The sequence below is a fragment of the Panthera pardus genome, unplaced genomic scaffold (genome assembly GCF_024362965.1).
Source record: "Panthera pardus isolate Hobbes unplaced genomic scaffold, ASM2436296v1 HiC_scaffold_17, whole genome shotgun sequence".
Taxonomy (NCBI): domain Eukaryota; kingdom Metazoa; phylum Chordata; class Mammalia; order Carnivora; family Felidae; genus Panthera; species Panthera pardus.
Window position 1 is genome coordinate 139,146,609 of NW_026526732.1, and position 21,265 is coordinate 139,167,873.

The 21,265-nt window shown below is 45.1% G+C and overlaps 1 protein-coding gene across 5 annotated transcripts in view; it reads right to left on the reverse strand.

The window, feature by feature from the left end:
* The window catches only part of BICRAL (BICRA like chromatin remodeling complex associated protein), a 110,297-nt gene that overhangs the window by 4,331 nt on the left and 84,701 nt on the right, over positions 1 to 21,265 (reverse strand). For 4 of the 5 annotated variants that reach the window (XM_053905005.1, XM_019457142.2, XM_019457145.2 and 1 more), the window contains 6 exons: positions 11,405 to 11,510; positions 10,430 to 10,530; positions 8,621 to 8,682; positions 7,657 to 7,802; positions 6,255 to 6,349; positions 3,932 to 4,034 (listed from right to left, as the gene is read on the reverse strand). In XM_053905005.1, coding sequence (XP_053760980.1) covers positions 3,932 to 4,034; positions 6,255 to 6,349; positions 7,657 to 7,802; positions 8,621 to 8,682; positions 10,430 to 10,530; positions 11,405 to 11,510 — 613 coding nt within the window. The remainder of the gene's footprint in view (positions 1 to 3,931; positions 4,035 to 6,254; positions 6,350 to 7,656; positions 7,803 to 8,620; positions 8,683 to 10,429; positions 10,531 to 11,404; positions 11,511 to 21,265) is intronic. The other variant, XM_019457146.2, reaches the window with a different exon arrangement.

A 21,265-nucleotide genomic window follows, 5' to 3' on the forward strand; every position in this document is an offset into this window, starting at 1 on the left:
TAATATCAGCTTGGTTTCTCCCTTGGAGCAGAGGGCTGTGGAATGAGGCTTTAGGGCAGGGTGGGAGTAGATACAACTACTTCTGTCTTTGGGTGATGGCATTTCGGTCCCTATAGACACATGTAAGGGGACCTGGAGTTATAGCTGCACTTTGCCAGGACCACAAAACAAATGGTCAACACGATTCCAAAATGACGCCTGCTTGGAAGGACAATGGTGTATGGAAGAACCGGGTCTATGAGTGAGCACTGGACTGTGCCAGCCTTGAAGAGCCCAGGATGACAAGAGAAATTTATGAGGATTTAGGAGGTTGAGGGCACGGAAGCAGACTGCTGTTACAGAAGAGAAGAAGTGAAATAGGGCTTTAATGACATCTGTAGAAACAAAATGTGAATTTCTTCATCAAATCACAAAATATGAGATGTAGGGGATACAGCCTTGAAATGTACAAAGAAGACTCCAGGGGTGCCTGGTGGCTCACCTGATGGAGTGTCCAACTTTGATTTTGGCTCAGGTCATGATCCTAGGGTCGTGGGATTGAGCCCCGTGCTGTGTGTGAAGCCTGCTTAAGATTCTCTCTTTCTCTCCCTCTTCCCCTCTCCCCTGCTTGCACTCTCTCTCTCTCTCTAAAAAAGTTTTAAAATAATATTTAAAAGGAAGACTCCAGGGGCACCTGGGTGGCTCAGTCGGTTAAGCATTGACTTTGGCTCAGGTCATGATCTCACAGTTTATGAGTTCGAGCCCTACATCGGGCTCTGTGCTGACAGCTCAGAGCCTGGAGCCTGCTTCGGATTCTGTGTCTCCCTCTCTCTCTGCCCCTCCCCTGTTTGTGCTCTGTCTCTTTCTCTCTCTCTCAAAAATAAATAAACATTAAAAAAAGTAAATACATAAATAAAGAAGACTCCATCCGACAAACACTGGCTGTGCAGGCACAATACAGAGGGGGGTGAAGGTGACACGCAGGTCTGGGGGGCTGTGATGAAGTAGGAAGATTTATCCATAAGCCCAACTCATCAAAAGGCAATAGGAGATTTCAAGTTCTAAGAAAAAGAGATAGAATTATATCCTACATCATTCTTTTCCTTTTTGGAAAGATTTGAGGATTCTCCTAAGTACACAGCATTTCTTTCAGACACTCCCTTCAGACTGAGTGTAAGGATCATTTATTCTCTTTAGAAATTTCATGAGCCACGTCAGACACAAGGCAGAACCTTTAACAACTGGAAAAGAAGTTAGGGGAATGGAAATAAAGCCACTGGAAAATAATAGTCCAACAGTAGGGGAATGGAGTAGCTACATTCTCAAATTAAAGTTACAAAAAATTTATTAGATATTATTTTGAAGACTCTAGCAAATGATAAGGACTTCAGATATGTTAAATGGAAGCCAATTAGAATAACAAAATCATATTTAGCATATGACATATGGTTATAACTATACATAAATGAGGCATGCAAATAGGAACCGGAGCTGGAAGGAAACTTGGAGAAATAAAAACTTTTCTTCTATAGGATGGTGCAAGTATGGGTAAAATTTATATTCCATGAACTGTGATAATGATATTTGATTTAAAACATTTCAGGAGCGCCTGGGTGGCTCAGTTGGTTGGGCGTCCGACTTCGGTTCAGGTCACCATCTCACAGTTCATGGGTTCGGGCCCCGCGTCAGGCTCTGTGCTGACAGCTCAGAGCCTGGAGCCTGCTTCGGATTCTGTGTCTCCCTCTCTCTCTGCCCCTCTCCTGCTTGCACTCTGTCTGTCTCCCCAAAATAAAAAAAACATTAAAAAAAAAAAACATTTTAGAGGCCAGGGGCACCTGAGTGGCTCAGTCTGTTAAGTGTCCAACTTCAGCTCAGGTTGTGATCTCACAGTTCATGAGTTAGAGACCCACATCGGGCTCTGTGCTGACAGCTCAGAGCCTGGGGCCTGCTCTGGAATCTGTGTCTCCCTCTCTCTCTGCCCCCCTTCCCCTTGCACTCTCTCTCAAAAATAAACATTAAAAAAAATTAAAAAAAATTTTTTTTAGAGGCCAGAGAAAAGTAAGGAGGATTCTTATTTATTTGGAGGATTCTTTTTTTTGTTTGTTTTCCTAAGATTTTATTCTTAAGTAATTTCCACACCCAACATGGGGCTTGAACTCACAACACTGAGATCAAGAGTCACGCTCCACTGACTGAGCCAGCCAGGCGCCCTGGGAGGATTCATTTTTATTTCGTTCAGAAAACTTTTTTTAAACGTTTATTTTTGAGAGAGAGAGTGAGAGAGTGCGAGCACATGCGAGCTGAGGAGGAGCAGGGACAGAGAGGGACAGAAGATCCAAAGCAGGCTCCGTGTTGATAGCAGAGAGCCCCATGTGGGGTTCCAACTCATGCACAGTGAGATCATGACCTGAGCTGAAGTCAGATGCTTAACCAACCAAGCCACCAAGGTGCCCTGGGAGGATTCATTTTTAAAAGGCAGATTGTGGGTCAAATCTAATGGCATTCTGTAGGGACCAAGGGCAGGCCACCCCAACAACACAATGGCATACTGATTATTTTGGATTAAAACTACTTAAAAAAACAGCTTGTACAAGGATACTCTGACCCTCCTTGGCTCCCTGAGAGCAGGAAATAAATCCCCCATGTGAAAGGTGCCCTCCCTGTACCAAGAGGCAGAGAGATATCCTCATCACCAGAAACATGGAATTCAGGGCCAAGAAGGATGTATGAACAACCCTTGTTACTTTTCACTAATTTACCACTCCAGTCCAAATTCTGTTTTGAATTCCTTACTAAGTGAAGTCCCAGAGTTAAGTCTCTTTATCGTATCAATTCCTCATAGATTTATTGTCTCTTTGTCTAAAAAGTAGAAAAACTGCCTGCCTTGGTTACTCTTTCAGTCTCAACTTCATTATTGGACCTTTGTACACATGTAATAAAACTTTTTTGGGGGCGCCTGGGTGGCTCAGTCAGTTGAGCCTCTGACTTTGGCTCAGGTCATGATCTCACAGTTGGAGCCCCACATTGGGCTCTGTACTGACAGCCAGGAGCCTGGAGACTGCTTCGGATGCTATGTCTCCTTCTCTCTCTGCCCCTCCCCACTTTGTGCTCTGTTTCTCAAAAATAAATGTTAAAAAAATAAAATAAAACTTTTGTTTCCTCCTATTAATAGGTCTTATGTAAATTTAATTCTTAGCCCAGCTAGAAAAACTTTGGACAGAGGGAAATTTCTTCCCCCCCTTCAACGAAATTAGTGGGAAACTGACAGAGTGAGAGAAAGGTACTTAAATGGAGCATCTCAATTTACAAGCTTGTGGGCAGGGACCCTACAATGCCTTGCAAATAGTAAGACAACTCAGTAATTTGCTGAGGCTTAAATGCTTTGGGGAAGGCTTCTGACTTAATTTTGTTCTCAAAAACTAGAAAAAGAATGAGAATTTTACGTTTATAATGGGGGAAAATAATCACGTAACAAATGTTGAATTCCAGGTTGGATTTTCTAGGCTATAGGCCTTCTTAGAGTATGCCTACACTGCTCTCATTCTGTTTTTTTTTCTCCCCAGAATTCATTTTATTTATTGTATTGTATTATATAATATTTTAAAGTTTAAAAAATTTTTAAAGTTTAAATTAATTTATTTTGAGAGAGAGGGAGGGTGAGCAGGGGAGGGGCAGAGAGAGAGGGAGGGAGAGAGAGAATCCCAAGCAGGCTCCACACTGTAAACTTGGACCCTGATGTGGGGCTTGAACTCAGGAACCATGAGATTATGACCGGAGGTGAAATCAAGAGTTGGGTGCTTAACCACTGAGCCACCCAGGCATCCCCTCCAGAATTCATTTTGTACCTTCAGGTTTTGTAACCAGAGGTGGTTCAGACAGACTCCCCAAAGGCCCATGGCCCGGACCCCGTAAGTCCGTCCCTCTCCTCTACTTTCCCTCTGACGTTTCTTACCAGGGTCTACAAGTGCCAGACGCTTGTCTCGGGACAGAGAAGCTCTTTCCTCCTGGTTGAACATTCTATCGATCATCACCATCTCAGCAGAGGGATTGATCCGCTAAAAACGAGAGAGTCCGGTCATTTCAGATGCCTTTTAACAAGTGCAAACATCCCACTGTGTCTTTGAAACAAACGAAGCAACCAGACATGAGGATTTGGTGTTTAGGTTCTAGTCTTGTCCCATTTAGTCACATTTTTTTTAAAGAAATCTTTTTCTTTAAATGTTTATTTATTTTGAGAGAGAGAGAGTGCACGCACATGCGAGCTCAGGGGGAGGGGGTGGGGAGGACAGAGAGAGATGAGAGAGAGAATGCCAAGCAGGGCTCCGTGCTAACAGCACGGGGCTAGATCCCATGAATTATGAGGTCATGACCTGAGCCAAAATCAAGAGTCAGACACTTAACTGCCTGAGCCACCCAGGTGCACCTCTGTTTAGTCACATTTATCCTTATCATGTAGGAATGCATTTTTTAAAATTGTATTTTGGGGGAAAAAGTGATTTACACATTGATACAAAATTCAAAAGGTACTAAAGAGGATGTGAAAAATAAGCCTGCCTTCTTGGCTTGCCCTGCCTTTCCCTGGGGGCACCTGCACCTACCAGTGTTACTAGACTCTTCTAGACTGATTTTATGCACACACATGCATTGACATTCTTCTTTATTTCTGCACACAAATGGTAGCAACTACACACATTGTTCTGTATCTTTCTTATTTCCTTCTCTGCTTACTAATACGTTAAAAGTCTTTTCATTGCATGACCTTTTTTTTTAATAGAAGATAATTTGACCAAATAGGTGGGCCTTTCCTCAAAAATGGTACTCTTTTTTGACATCTCAGCATTTTGTTTCTGAAATGGTTGTTAAAATGAGAACAACTATTTCAGGCTTTGGAGGCACAAATTTAAGTAAATATATATATATATATATATATACATATATATATATATATATATATGTATATATATACATATATGTATATATATATATATATTAAAAAAATTTTTTTTAACGTTTATTCATTTTTGAGAGAGACAGAGTGCAAGCAAGGGTGGGGCAGAGAGAGAGGGAGACAGAATCCGAAACAGGCTTCAGGCTCCAATCTGTCAGTACAGAGCCTGACACAGGGCTCGAACCCACGAACTGTGAGGTCATGATCTGAGCCAAAGTTGGACACTTAACCCCCCAGGTGCCCCAATGTGTGTGTGTGTGTGTGTGTGTGTGTATGTGTGTGTGTGTGTGTATGTGTGTGTGTGTGTGTGTGTGTATAGTTAAGTAAACATAAACACACATGTATTTACACTGTACTGTCTATGTGCACAATGTAGTTCAACTAAGTTCCCAAGGGACATTTTCAAAGTTAATTTTAAATTTAAGACTGCTTGTAAGAGGCCAATTTATAGGTTAAGGCTGATACGATTTTAGAATTGTTTCTAAAATCTCAGAAGAGGTTTGGTCTTTCTACCATTTCCTGAGGTATCTTACATTTTTCTCTAATTAACGGATGCTTTAAAACTAATTTTAGTGTCTATTTAGGGAGATGAAAAGACTCTGGAATTAAGACAATGGTGATTATTGCACAACCCTACAAATATACTGAAAACCATCAAGTTGTACATTTATATTTATTTTTGTCCACATTTATGTTTTTTAGTAGGCTTCATGTCCAGCATGGAGCCCAGCATGAGGCTTGAACTCAAGACTGTCAGGTCAAGACCTGAACTGAGATCAAGTGTCGGACGCTAAACTGACTGAGCCACCCAGGCGCCCCCAAGGCGTACGTTTTTAAATCGTGCAGGGATTTTATGGCATGTTCATGATCACTCCGTTAAAAACAAGACAAAACCAATTTTAACATCTGTTGTCACCTCGTCTTTTCAGATGTCACTCTGAACAACCTTCGCCACATCTCTGGGCTGGTGAGAGGCGGCTGGCAGCATCAGAGTGTGGATGGTGGCTGGGGGGTGCCCAGCCAGACCAGATGGTCCCCGTCTACCTTCTAGCTCTGTTAGTTACTCTGCAAGCTCACTGGCTGTGGAATGTTAGGCAAATGACTTAGCCAAAGCACTGGTTTCCTCGTTTGGGGCCAGGAAAGCCACAGCACTCACTAGGTGTGATCGCGCGTGGAAAGCGCACCAGATGCCAAGTGCTGTAGTATCTGTGCCTTTTAAACTATGCTGGGAAAATGTGATTCCCTGAGGTTTTTTTCTCTCTGAATTAGTAGCTGTGACCTGTAGAGTTTTAAAAAAAACAACTATGCGTGGTAGCAGCGTTTTTACCATGGCATCTTCTAGAAGCAGGCATCTGTATTTGTTAAGCATCGCTTGGGTCCTTTTTAGGAGCTGAGTGGCAACTGTTTCAAATTCATTGTCGACTTAAAAAAAAAAAAAGGAGAGAAAGAGAGAAAATGGTAAGACCGTGCAAATCACCACTAGGGCTTATCTCTCTTAGGCCCGAAATGCATTACTCTTCCATTGCTCAAATCTGTCTTTTCTGTGACAGTTTTCTCTTCCTAGATTAGCTTTCCTTGTTTAAACAAGCTTCTGCGCTGCTTTTCTCACGGTCCATTGTTATGTGATCAAGCAAGTCATTTCAATACTAGCTTATGTTAACTTAAATCAGGAAGCCAAGAGCATAACGCTTTTAACATCACCTATAAAGGAAAACCACGTAACACAGACGTGCAATAAATATCAATGAACAGAGAATGATCTGCTGGTCTAGGTGGCCGTACCCCCTCTCCCTTCAATGGTATGAAAGACGAAAACAGTTGAAACAACGCAGTCCTGCTGTCTGGGGTGGGCCGACTGGTTTTTATGTGAGGACACAAACTAGTTCATGATATCCTGCAGGTCATGGTGCAGTGGCTCTGGCCTTTGCCTGCCGGTCTCCAAAGGTTTCACATTTTCTAATCACTCCGAGTCTTCACATCTCTGTATAATTCGGGATCTGGACCCTATTCCCGGGAACTCCCAGGGAAGCTCCCAGGGGACTGACAGGGACACCACTGTACTCAGATCAGAGACCCCAGCCAGGGAAGCAAGACCAGTGGCAGCCGAGGGAGGCATTCAAGCAGTGGAAGGGAACTACCAGAGTCCAGGCTTGGGGACGGTGGTGGGAAGGGTGGGGGGGAGGGCGGGCCCAACTCCGTTGTGCATCTGTGAGAGGCATCGGAATGGCGGGGTTCCAGGTTGGTAATGGGGCTCCCAGCCTTAATCTTTTTTGCCAGTTTCTTGACATACAACAATGCCCTAGACTCACTTTGGAACCTTGAAGAATGCTTGTGAGGGCTAAAGTATCTCTCTAATTCATAAAACTGGTAGTAGCAGCTAAGGGTATGCAATCTGCCTCAATACAAAAAATCACTGGCTAGAGTACCTGCTTCTGAGCCATCCCGCCTGCAGCCAGTAGTCCAGACAATGCTTTGGACTCACTGCCCCCAAATCTGTCAATAAAATACTCTGACATCTGCATATCCCTTCACAGAATATTGAGAAGAGTAAGTCACATAACCCTAAACATGGACCAGGAGATTGAGTAAATTGGGAACAAGTTAGGTCTGTGATTAAAAACACTAACGTGCCTACTGTCTGGGAGCTACGTGGCTCTCGCTCTTCTGTGGGGCATCCATAGGATGGTGTCTGGTGTCACAGTGGCACTCTGGGGTTACAGCCTGTTTACCTTTCTTCAAGTCTTCCTCGGTGGGCATGGAGCCCTGGCACACGTGGTAGGAGAGTAGCCTCTGCACCGCATCACTTAGTGATCGGAACTGACTTTTATCAGGTGTCACAGCGTGGGCTTGGTCCCTCTGTAACTGCTGGAGAATGCTTTAAAAGAGAAATTGCCCATGTCAGTGGAGATCCACGGTAGGAAACCTAATTGCGATTTGCATGCAAAGAAATTAAGACCTACAGGAATGTTATTATTCACAGTATGGCAGCTCTGTTTTTTTACTTCATAGGCGTTTACCAAACCATGCTTCTCCTCAGAGACCCTTCAGCCAATCGAAGGGTATGTGGCATGCTGGAAAGACCAAGAACTATTCTTCTTAAGAACAAAAGAGCCAACAGTAGACTCAAACTATATATGATACACAGCTGACCCTTCAGCAACATGGGAGGCTGGGGGCACTGACTCCCCGCAGAGTCAGAAACCCACAGAGAACTTGACTTTCCCCAAACTTTACTAATGGCCTCCTGTGGACTGGAAGCCTTACTGATTACACAGTCCACTAATATATAGTTTTTATATTATATGCATTATACAGAGAAAAGAAAACGTTATTAAGAAAATCGTAAGGAACAGAAAATACATCGATAGAAAATACATTTTCTGCATTTATCAGAAAAAATCTGCATATAAGCGGACCTGCACAGTTCAAATCCGTGATGTTCAAGGGTCACTGTATTTATAGGTCCTAATAGAAACAAACTATAGGAAATTATTTTCAAAGTACATTAAAAAAATATTATATACATTATATATATATATACACACACACACACACATATTGTATACACACACACACACACACACACACACACACACATATATATACATTATAACCTGACTTCTGTTGTATATTTATTGAAGGTTAGGAACCTAGAGAAATGGTCAAAATGAGTCATTTCCAAGGGTCACTTACAAAGCTCCTTTAGTTAGTTGTTTTGTAGCAGGCCGCTTTTGTCCTCCTGAATGACTATCCACCTAAAGACAAAACATACCTCTTATTACTCCCTTTCGTAGAAACAATAAGCAGAATGTAGTTACACATAGTTATGTTACAGATATTTTCAATTCCCTATCCAGAGCATATTCTTTTTTAAGTTTAAGTTTATTCATTTATTTTGAGAGAGACAGAGAGAGCGCACAAGCATGAGAGATGGAGAGAGAATCCCAAGCAGGCTGTGCACTGTCAGCACAGAGCCAACGTGGGGCTCGAACTCACAGACTGTGAGATCATGACCTGAGCTGAAATCAAGAGCTGGATGCTTAACCAACTGAGCCACCCAAACACCCCTTTGTTTTGATTTTAATTAAAAACCTTTGTTTTAATTTTTTATTTTACAGAGAAAGAGTGTGTGAGTCGGGGAGAGGGGCAGAGGGAGAGACAGAGTCTTAAGCAGACTCCACGTTCAGCGCAGAGCCCGATGTGGGACTCAATCCCAACACCTTAGGACCATGACCTGAGCTGAAATCAAGAGTCTAACGCTCAACTGCCTGAGCCACCAGGTGCCCCTCAAGAGCATATTCTAAGAATGGGGACTGTACCCCGCTAAAAAAATAAAACAAGCCAGTCCACAGACCCATGTAGCAAAGTCACACCGTGTCAATATTATGGAAAGCTGTACTATCAGTTCCCTGGAAGGGATTGTATTTAAAGCCTGAATCTCCAACTCTATAAATGCATCATTAGATTTTTGAAGTATATTTGTGGGTACCAACTCCATGAACATCTGAAAATCCCTTAGCTATTACAGTCAAGGTGTGTGATTTAGTAGGTAATTTCTCTCTTTTTTTCCTTTAAGTAAACTACACCCCAACATGGGGCTCAAACTTATGACCCTAGATCAAGAGTTGTGAGCTCTACTGACTGAGCCAGCCAGGTGCCCATGGTAGGGCATTTTTTATGTCAATGTTAAGGGAACAAACATGACTTATGTCAGAATCTGAGAACTGAACCAGATCCTTCACGGAGTATTCCAGGCGGGCCCAGACTATAACAAGTTTCATTAAACTATGAATTGGGGTTTGATTGAGAAGAAACTAAGGGCTCAGCAAGCTGAAAACAAAAATATTTTTCCTTCCTTTTTAGATCAGTGGTTCGGTTAAAAGGCCACAGAAACGGACTATTTCATATATTCCTGGTTGCTACAGCAGAAAAATAAAAAACTCTTGGTATAACTAAGAGGAACAGATCTACTTCAGTTATGATAATGAGTGACACCACTGAATAGTAAACTACATGTTTTTAGTGCCTACTATGTATCGGCTACTAGTATATTATTATGGTTATCATTATTGTTTTAATGTTTATTTTTGAGAGAAGGAGAACGTGAGCGGGGAAGGGGCAGAGAGAGGGGGACAGAGGATCCGAGGGTCCCCATTGACAGTAGTGAGCCCAGTGCGGGGCTCGAACTCACAAACTGTGAGATCACGACCTGAGCCAAAGTCGGATGCTCAACCGACTGAGCCGCCCAGGAGCCCCAGCTTCCAGTCTATTATTAATTCATGAGGAAATGACAGTGCTGTAATGTGAGAAATAGAATAGACACATGAACCCCATAAACATTAACAGAACACAGCCTGGCCTGTCGGGAAGGTCTTCAGTGAGCAAGCACACTTTTGTGTGTAGATGATACCAGGCGGCAACCACCAAGCGGGAGATGACACACCTACATTTCCTCCCAATTATGCTCAACCTTAGGAAGAAGCTATGCAAATTGTCCTCTACCTGCACAGCTGGCTGGCCAGGAGATGATCCAACTACCTTTTCCTGCTGTGGCTGTGCGGTTCCTAAGGACACCGGTATAACTTTGCTTCCAGAATCCTGCCCTATTAGAATGAACACATAAGACAACAGAAACAGTCAATCGGGCCCCTTATATCACCCCTAGAGGCCAATGGATGTGGGTTACTGAATGTTCTGAGAACGATTTCTTTATCACGAATGCTTGCTCTGAGGAAGGACGGTGGGAAGTACATTTATCTACAGAAGTCCTAGCGGCAGATGTCAGGATTAGTAAAGCCTACGTGGTAATAAATAGAAAGTAGATACATAAATCAATGGGAATAAATAAAAGCTGCCAGTGTTACAGTTTCGAATTATCGAAGGTCTGAGGAACAGGCCTCGAGCCAGTCACTACGGCAGTATTACTGGACAGCCAGCCAGGATTACGACACCCCAAAATGCTCACGAACGATGTAAGGGATGGGAGGCCCAAGCAGGAGGCTGATTACAAGTGTTCCTGCTTTTGTCTTTTTCAGTATTTACTGAGCAGTGCAGGTATTCAAAACTTTAGAAGGAACGGAAGACATAGCCCACAATATTTTTAGTCTTGGCGGGGGGGGGGGGGGGGGATTCCAAATATATATAAATAAAATGACATGAGGATAGTTACAGAGTCCCTTGTGCCATAGGACACTGGATTTTGTTGTTTCCGAGCAGCACATTTCCCCCCAAATTAAGTGCGTCATAATTTAATTAGAAGTGCGTTTTGTTTTTCTTTCTTAGTAGTGTATAAAATGAAAGTGGGGATTGCAACATGGTTTATCATTCGGGGGGGAAAGGAGGCAGAAGGAACGGTCAGGGTGGGGAGGAGGCTGAATGGGAAGGGCTACATGCAGGGTGAGGGGTGGGAAGAGAGTGTCCTCTGGATTTGGGGAGACAGGGGACGGCTGAGGGGAGATTACTGTGAAGGCTCCTGACCTGGCAGTGCGGTGTTCAGGAGGCCAGGGATCTGTGCTTGCCTCAGGCCATCTGTGGTCTTGGAAGCGGATATGGGGGAAGTCTGATTCAAACCTTTTTTCTGAGCCTGCGAAAAATATTGCCAAGAGGAAAAGTTAATTTCGTGACTAAAGGCTGTAACAGATTCCTCAAAACACCAATTAGGCCAGTTAATGCCTACCCGGCATCACTGTCAGGTTAGATTACAAAACAAAAGCAGAGTTTTCCGTCACTCTCCTACCACGCTGGGAGGACCGCAAGCAGCGCCCTTTAAAACGCTACAGGCGAGCCGAATTTTCTCAGTGCCATTCACGGGGATGCTGAGTTGATGCCAGACTGCTTTCTTGCCCCGGGACTGTGGTGCCCAGACACAAAGGCAGAGCCAGAAGCTCACTTTCTATCCGCAGTAATTTTCTAGCCTGCAGGGACTATGATCCCAACTACCAGAACCTATGGGGGCGGGGTGCTGCACGGACTCTGAGCACCTGGTCAGGGTCCAAGCGCCAGCCCCAAACCTACTGTGAGCACGCACTGCTGTGTAGATGATCTAGAGTACGTGTCACCCCTGCCACCGGTATGTCTCCCATTCGCATCATGTCAACATCAGGGTGATGTGCTTCTTTTCTATAAATGAGGACATGAACTGGATGAAGTTTAGGGACTGACAAGTTCCTTGTAGCTCTAAAAAGATCTGTTATCTCTATGATCCATTTAAAGGAAGATGATAAAGGGCTTTTAAATTACTCTCAATTTTTGGGGCGCCTGGGTGGCTCAGTCGGTTAAGCGTCCGACTTGGGCTCAGGTCATGATCTCACGGTCCGTGAGTTCGAGCCCCGCGTCGGGCTCTGTGCTGACAGCTCAGAGCCTGGAGCCTGTTTCAGATTCTGTGTCTCCCTCTCTCTGACCCTCCCCCGTTCATGCTCTGTCTCTCTCTGTCTCAAAAATAAATAAACGTTAAAAAAAAAATTAAAAAAAAAATAAATTACTCTCAATTTTTAACCTTCTGTGTCATTACTGCTTCATAGTGCAATAAGTTTTCAGAGTTTTTTCTTCAGTTTTATATTTTCTATTCTATCAGTGGATTGAGAATTTAGTGCAGCCATCCCCACGGGGGACTTAAACTATGACCTTGGCCTGATTAAAATGTTCCCACCAACCATTCATGTGTGGGCACTCACACAGTCTTTAGCAATGCCTGACCATTGGCCAAGTAAGTTCATGCTGACATTTCTATTCTAAGCGATCAATTATCTATTTGGTTCTCTCCTCTAATACAAAAATGGAGAGGGATTTCTTTTTAGAGCTATACATCCTTTTTGTGTCCTTAGTGTTTATTTATTTATTTTTGGGTGACAGAGAGAGAGAGAGAGAGAGAGGGAGGGAGGGAAGGAGGGGCAGAGAGAGAGAGAGAGAGAGAGAGAGAGAGAGAGAGAATCCCAAGCAGGCTCCGCACTGTCAGCACAGAGCCCGACGCAGGGCTTGAACTCACGAACACTGACATCATGACCTGAGCTGAAGTCAGATGCTTAACTGACTGAGCCACCCAGGTGCCCTGAGAGAGATGTGACATCACCCCAGAAGGAAGAGGTCACTACAAAGTTGGAAATGGTCACCTTGCTCATCCTTCCATTAGCAGGGAAGGTCAGACCTACACCATTCTACGCAGACAGCTAATACATTTTTAGTAACAAAACCCGGAGGGGAAATTTTCCAGTGTTCACAGCATTTCACCTAGAACATAACTCTGCTCTCCTAGTGTTGGTAGCTGTCCACACGGAGGACACTGGGGTTGCGGGGAGGTCTGGGGAAAACGGTGAGGACCCTCTCAGATATTTCCAGGGGATGAACACTAAGGGCCACCTTGAATAAAAAACAAACAGATAAAAGTTGGGAAAATGTGGCTTCACAGGGCAAGGCTATATACTACATGGAACTCTGAACTAACCAGACCACCAAGAATAGATGGACCAGAGTGAATATGTTCCAGTGACCGCAGTCCTTACGGTAGTGCTGTTAATACACAGTTTGGGAATTTTTCCCAATGTGCCTAGTTCGCACGAAACAGAAGAATGTCAGTCATCCTTACTGCTTTAGAGTATACAACTTTTTTTTTTTTTTTTTTTTTTTTTTTTGCATTGGGGACTTCAACGTTTTTTATTTGTTTTTGGGACAGAGAGAGACAGAGCATGAACGGGGGAGGGGCAGAGAGAGGGAGACACAGAATCGGAAACAGGCTCCAGGCTCCGAGCCATCAGCCCAGAGCCCGACGCGGGGCTCGAACTCACGGATCGCGAGATCGTGACCCGGCTGAAGTCGGACGCTTAACCGACTGCGCCACCCAGGCGCCCCTACAACTTTTTTTTTTTTAAATAAAAATGGCATTACCCAGCCTGATCTTCCACCTTACTTATCAGACATGACCTAAAATGATTCACAGTTACTAAACAGATGAACGAAACAAAATTTCTACAGCAGCACCTGGGCGGCTCAGTGGGTTAAACATCTGACTCTCGACTTCCACTCAGGTCCTGATCTCATGGTTCGTGAGATCGAGCCCTGCGTCGGGCTCTGCACTGGCAGCTTGGAGCCTGCTTGGGATTCTCTCTTTCTGCCCCTCCTCTGCTTATGTGCTCTCTCTCAAAATAAATAAATACACATTAAAAAACAAACAACCCCCCTGCATACATAAGCGATAAAACTATACAGCAAAGCAAGAAAGAGATCACCAGGAAAGTCAGGAGAAGGGCTGTGGTTCGGAAGGCATATAGAGGGGGCTGGTTTCTGGGGCTACTTGGCAATATTCTATTTCTTGAGTGGTTACGTGGATGGGAATTTGCTTTTGAATTCTTTGTTAACCGTTCGATCATGTCTTCCACATTTTTTTTCTAAATGTGTGCTCTTTCACAACACAGAAGAGTGAAAGGGAAAAAAACCCAGAACAACCTCATGTCCAAGCCTGAAAATGAAAGTACTGTTGTGTCTAAAAACAAGGAAACTGAGGCGCCTGGGTGGCTCAGTCGGTTAAGCAGCCGACTTCGGCTCAGGTCACGATCTCGCGGTCCGTGAGTTCGAGCCCCGCGTCGGGCTCTGTGCTGACAGCTTGGAGCCTGGAGCCTGCTTCGGATTCTGTGTCTCCCTCTCTCTGACCCTCCCCCGTTCATGCTCTGTCTCCCTCTGTCTCAAAAATAAATAAATGTTAAAAAAAAAAATAAAAAAAAAAACAAAAACAAGGAAACTGTCTGAAGGGGACCCTCTCGTTTGAGCACATGTGGGAGTGTTTTGTAGTCCCCTTGCCCACCTGTGTGGGTGCCAAGCATTGGCATCAGTGCGTTTTCATCTTACCCCTGCCTGTGTCCTCAAGTACGCCTTCCCTCGGGAGGAGGACGGTCACTCCAGTTGTCCCACTGTGGGGTAATTGCACAGGTTGGGCTGGGGCGGGTAGGGCCAGGGTGGTGTTAGAGTCAGAATGCATGGGGGGAGCCTGGCCTGGGCCCTGCAGTGGCATAACCTCAGTCCAGCTGGTCTGTATGTTCGGAAAGCTCTGTGCCTTAGGGACCACTCTGTCTCCAGAAGTTAGCTGCCCGCTCCCAGTCTACATATTTTCAGGGCCGGACTTTGGTCTGTCTGGGTCACTGCTGTATTCCTGGCACCAGAACGGGGCCGGCACCACAGTGAGCGCACAGCAAACAGTTATTCAGTAAACTGTGTGAATGAATTCCACTGCAGTGCACGTCACGGGGGTCCATCCCTCCTCCCAGCCCCCCCCCCCAACCCCTCAGGATCCATCACTTCTCTCCTGTTCCCCAAAACTTCAGGTTGCCCACAACTGACCATCTTTTCCAGAAGTGAAATTTACCACCTGTCCTGTTTCCTGAACTCTTAGAGAAGCCTTGCTCTTTAAATACATTTTCTTGACAAACAGACTGTTTAAGGATACTTTGTTGAGAATTTGGCTCTAAGAAATCTGCTAACATCAGTATACATTTTAATGCTTTAGATCCTATGGATTATCTTTGATATCATGTAAACATACAGAAGAACCCCAACAAATCAAAATATTTGATATGTCAACCTCCCCTTCTGGGGTATACTTTGAAAGAAACCAATTACAACCTAGCAAGACAATATTCACCTAACAACAGGCATTTACTGAATGAGGGAGACCACTGGGGGGCTCTGTCCAGCCACACTCCCCTCTGGGAGTTGTCCTATTGCCACAGAAACGGGTTGGAGCCAGGAAGGTTGAAGACACAAAGGTGTGTTACCTGCCAGAGGCATCGAGGGTTAAACTTTAGGAAAGGAAGGAGCACTTTTTCTTCCATCTAAAAGTGCCAAGCTTGGGGCCCCTGGGTGGCTTAGTTGGTTGAGCGCCCAACTCTTTTGATTTGGGCTCAGGTCATGATTCCAGGGTTGTGGGATTGAGCCCCATGTCGATCCCACGCTCAGCATGGAGCCTGCTTAAGATTCTTTCTCTCTCCCTCTGCCCCTCCCCTGCTCTTTCTGTAATAAAAATTTTTTAAATAAAATAAAAGTGCCAATCCTGCCAATGGAGCAGTTTATCCACCCAGAGGGGTACCTTTTTCTATTTTGGCTCAGAGGGGCACTTTTTCTTAATTTGAACAAAGGTCCTGTATACAGCAGTAGAGGCCCTGTATGGTCACTTCGTGTCACCCATGGCCCTGCTCCTCTGGCTATGGCTTACTGAGCCACAGTGGGTCATTAAGCTTCTGCTGGGAATTTTGAGTGGTGGTGGGGAATGGATACCCAAAGGCAGTGGCTCTCAAATGCAGGTTTATAGACTAGCTGCATCAAGATCACCTGGGGAGCTTCTGAAATACCAAGTTTCTGGGTTCTAGCCACAAGATTCAGAAATCCAATGTGGGCTTAGGAATTTAAAATTCTTCTCTGTCTCAAAAATAAATAAACGTTAAAAAAAAAAAAAAGGGGGCGCCTGGGTGGCTCAGTCGGTTAAGCGTCCGACTTTGGCTCAGGTCACGATCTCACAGTTCGTGAGTTCGAGCCCCACGTCGGGCTCTGTGCTGACAGCTCAGAGCCTGGAGCCTGTTTCAGATTCTGTGTCTCCCTCTCTCTGTCCCTCCCCCGTTCATGCTCTGTCTCTCTCTGTCTCAAAAATAAATAAACGTTAAAAAAAAAAAGGATTTAAAATTCTTGTATTTATTTATTTATTTATTTATTTAATGTTTATTCATTTTTTTTTTTTTAAATTTTTTTTTTTCAACGTTTTTTATTTATTTTTGGGACAGAGAGAGACAGAGCGTGAACGGGGGAGGGGCAGAGAGAGAGGGAGACACAGAATCGGAAACAGGCTCCAGGCTCCGAGCCATCAGCCCAGAGCCTGACGCGGGGCTCGAACTCACGGGCCGCGAGATCGTGACCTGGCTGAAGTCGGACGCTCAACCGACTGCGCCACCCAGGCGCCCCTAATGTTTATTCATTTTTGAGAGAGAGAGACACAGAGGATGAGTGGGGAGGGGCAGAGAGAGAGAGGGAGACACAGAATCCGAAGCAGGCTCCAGGCTCTGAGCTGTCAGCACAGAGCCCAACGCGGGGTTTGAACTCACAAACTGTGAGATCACTGCCTGAGCCAAAGCCTGACGCTCAAGTGACTGAGCCACCCAGGCACCCCAGGAATTTAAAATTCCAAAAAGCTCTCTTGATTCTTAGGCACTGCTAAGTTTTGGAAACCACTGCATTTGCATCGGAAGCCGGCCTGAGGTGGCCATTTTGGTGGAGAAGAGTGAGAGAGAACAATGAAGGACAGATAAAAGGCCACGCTGTCTTGAACAGGCTGAGGGAACAGCAGAAGCCTGATTTCTGACCTTATAAGGAGCTACACTGGACTTCCTGAATGTTCTCCTTTTTTGCTAAATGTGTTAGGGTGAGTTTGTTCGTTTTTTAGAAAAATTTTTAATGTTTTTAATGAGAGAGAGAGAGAGAGAGAGAGAGAGAGAGAGAGAGAGAGACAGTGCTTGAGTGGGGGAGGGGTAGAGAGAGGTGGGGAGACACAGAATCCGAAGCAGGCTCCAGGCTCCAAGCTGTCAGCACAGAGCCCGACGTGGGGCTCGAACCCACAAACCGTGAGATCATGACCTGAGCCGAAGTCGGATGCTCAACCGACTGAGCCACTCAGGCGTATGGTGAGTTTCTGAGAGTTGCAACCCAAAGTACCTCGATGAAGGCACCTGGGCGTCGGCTGTGTACAGGGCACCATGGTCAACCACAGAGAAGGCGGCCGAAGGACACCAACACGGTCTCTGACCTCTGGGAAGTTCACCATCCAGAACTAACCCAGACCTACCCCAACACGGCTCATCAGCATACTGTAATTATGGCCTCTATCCTCAACTGGGCCCTCACGCCTGTGTGGTCCTTTCTTTCTCCCAGCCAGCACCTTTGCTCATTTTCCACTCAACGCTATTTCACTGTCTTCAAACCCGTAAGCCAGGTGCAAATGCGTTCAACTCTACCACCACAGCTACACCCTTCCCTGCATCCCCACTCGACCTTTCCTTGCTTCTGTTGTTACAATGGCACAGGCATCCCTCCTCTTTACTACAAAGAATCCCACCAGTGCCCTGGAAGTCATGTCCATCTCCTTCCCATCCAGCTTTGAGAAAAAAAGCTCAAGCCTTTCCCGTATCCTAAAAAACGAATTCCCTCGGCCCTACATCCTGCAGCTATCAGTTACCTTCATCTTTCTGAATGTTGTGTGTGCTCATGACCACACCTTCCAGTCTCTCCCTGGTCTATTTCAATCTTTCTGGCTTCCACAACCGACACTCCATGGAAACAAGTCTTACCAAGGTCAGCAGCTGCCTCCTCATTGCTAATGTGTCAGAAACATCCCAATCCTTACCTCCACTGGCTTCTCAGTGATGCTTCACTCTGTGGACCTCTGTCCTCCTGCCTGTAACAACATTCTCTTTTCTTAGCATCCAGAATGCTGGACCCTATTGGTTCCTCCTCTCTGGAACCTTCTGAGTCTCATCTGTGGACTCTTCTTTCTCCTAATCTCCTAAGTAGCAAGGTGCCATGGGGTTCTCTTCTGGCCACTTTTTCTTTATTCACACACTCACCCTGATCCATTTCATCCATTTCTACCACTTCACTTACAATGGATATGGTGGTCAGTCTCATTTGCGTCCACATTTTGGTCCTGTGCTTTGGTATAGATAGCTGTTTATCATGCACTTTGGTTGTCCTACAGGTTTTCAGGCTTGGCAAACATACCCTACACTGAACTCATAATTTCCCTTCAAACCACAACTCCTTCTCATGTTCTCTATCTCAGTGAACCTGGTGTCACTGTCCAGAGTGTCATTCTTATCTCTCTGCTATAGCCAGTCAATCAGAAGGTCTAACCTAAGTGTCTTCAAACCACTCCATTCCCACAATCTCTAGTGCCACCAGGCTAGTGTAGGTCTTCAGTATTTCATGCTTAGATTATGACACCAGCTCCTTAACGTGCCAGATAAAGGTCCTGTATGATTTGGTCCTTGCTCACCTTTCCTGCCTAAATCTGCTGTATCTCATCTGAACTTGCTTTGCTGTCTCCTCAGTATCACGGTCTCTTCTCTCCCTAGGCTTTTGCACTGCTGTTCCCACTGCTGGAACATTCTTCGCTCAGGCCCTTGCTACCTGGGTAACTCTTCCTTCCCTTAGTAGGTCTCCGTCAGAAGTCACTATCTCAAGGAAACCTTCCCCAACCATCCCATCTGGGTTAGAGGTGTCTTTCTTGAGCCTGGAGCTCTGGATTACTTACTTTTTAAAAGTTTTTTAATGTTTTTTTTTTTTTTTTTTTTTTTTTTTTAATGAAAGAGAGAGACAGAGCATAAGCAGGGGAGGAGCAGAGAGAGAGGGAGACACAGAATCCGAAGCAAGCTCCAGGCTCTGAGCTGTCAGCACAGAGCCAACGTGGGGCTCGAACTCATGAACTGTGAGATCATGGCCTGAACTGAAGTTGGACACTCAACCAACTGAGCCACCCAGGCAGTCTGGTAGACTGGTAATCTGGTATATTACTTCTACCGGAGTGTCTAAAACAGTGCTCTGTGGCTGTCAGCTTATCTGTCTGCCTCCTGCTCTGCAACTGACTGGTGTAGCCGTGGGAGGTTCTAAAATACTGTTGAAGGCAGGAATGAAGGAAGGAAGGGAGGAAGGAAGGAAGGAAACATTTAACACAGTAAGTGATTATGCACCTGTTGAGCAGTATGAACGAAAAGTGCAGAGAAGAGATCTGGGGACACTGGAAAAAGGCTTCACTCTTTTAGGGGCTTTGGGTGGGGGCCTGAAGGACAGGATGCATTTCTACCTGTTAGGAAAGCGTGTGTAATGAATGCCCACGTCAGTAAAGACATGGGGCTCACAATGAGTCTGGCCAGTCAGGGAGGTGGGGAGGAGGGGTCAGCCTCACTAAAATGGAGGGTTTTCGACTAGAGAAGCTTAACTAATGGCCAGGGGGTTGTATTTTCTCCTGTGGCGATGGGGAGTCTCAGGTCACCAAGCAAATGTTTTAGGAAGATTACTGTGGTGGAAATCTGCCTTTAGGAAGAGGCAGAAGGCAAATAAATCACCCAGATAATTGCTACATTTGTCCACGTATTAGGGTCAGATTGGGCCTTGGAAATCATCTAAACTCAGTGGTTCTCCACCCTGGTTGCTCTTTAGAATCACTTGGGGAGCTTTTGAAAAATGCTGATGCTTAGATTCCTTTCTCCAGACCGTTTAAACCAGAATTTATGGAGGAGAGGCCCGGGCATCCATATTTTTAAAAAGCTCCCCAGGTGATTTGATTGCATAGCTAGGATTCCTCATTTTAGAGAAGAGAAAATTAGGGCTCAGAGAGTTTAAGATGCAAACTTAGTTCACAAAACCCATCCCTGGCAGAGAAGGACCTACAAGCAAGCTCTGACTGCTAATCCAACTCTTGTTTTCCCCATTATATTGCAGTCCCTCTTAAAGTCTAGTTCAGGGCAAGGATGCAGAAAAGGAGAGAAACAGAAAAGAGTACAGTATAGCCAGCTAGCAGGTACAGTCTGCTTCTCTAAGCAATTTGGCCATGCTCTGAACCTCTATCTTCTAGACTGTGAAGTGGAAACAGTATCTACTTGTAGCCCCAAGGTAAGGATTATCACTAATATGGAGAGCCCCTGGCATGTACCAGTTGTCAACAATATGATCGTTATTTTTGTTACTATTGGAAAGAATAGATATGAGACCTTCAAAGACCAATCTGTAGGATTTAGTCATTAAAAGTATAGAAGGAGGGGCGCCTGGGTGGCGCAGTCGGTTAAGCGTCCGACTTCAGCCAGGTCACGATCTCGCGGTCCGTGAGTTCGAGCCCCGCGTCGGGCTCTGGGCTGATGGCTCGGAGCCTGGAGCCTGTTTCCGATTCTGTGTCTCCCTCTCTCTCTGCCCCTCCCCCGTTCATGCTCTGTCTCTCTCTGTCCAAAAATAAATAAAAAACGTTGAAAAAAAAAAAAATTAAAAGTATAGAAGGAGAGGAAAAAACACCTAGATTTTGAAGTCTGGGTGTCTGAAAATCCAGTGGTTCCACAGTAAGGTTATCAGGCTGAGCTGGAGGGAAAGGAAAGCAGGGAGGGGCAGGGAGGGATGGGGGGGGGGGGCTGGGTGGTCACTATGGCAACCAACACCCGCAAGCATGGTGGGTGCTGCCCTGGAAGAATTTACAAGCTACTAAATCTGCTAGTGATCTGCGGAGATTTGGACTTAAATTAACATGTTTACTTGTGTTTGGCAGGTTAAACTGTTGTAAACTGCCTCCTTTAATCACTGACTTTTGAATATTAATCTGTTTACAAG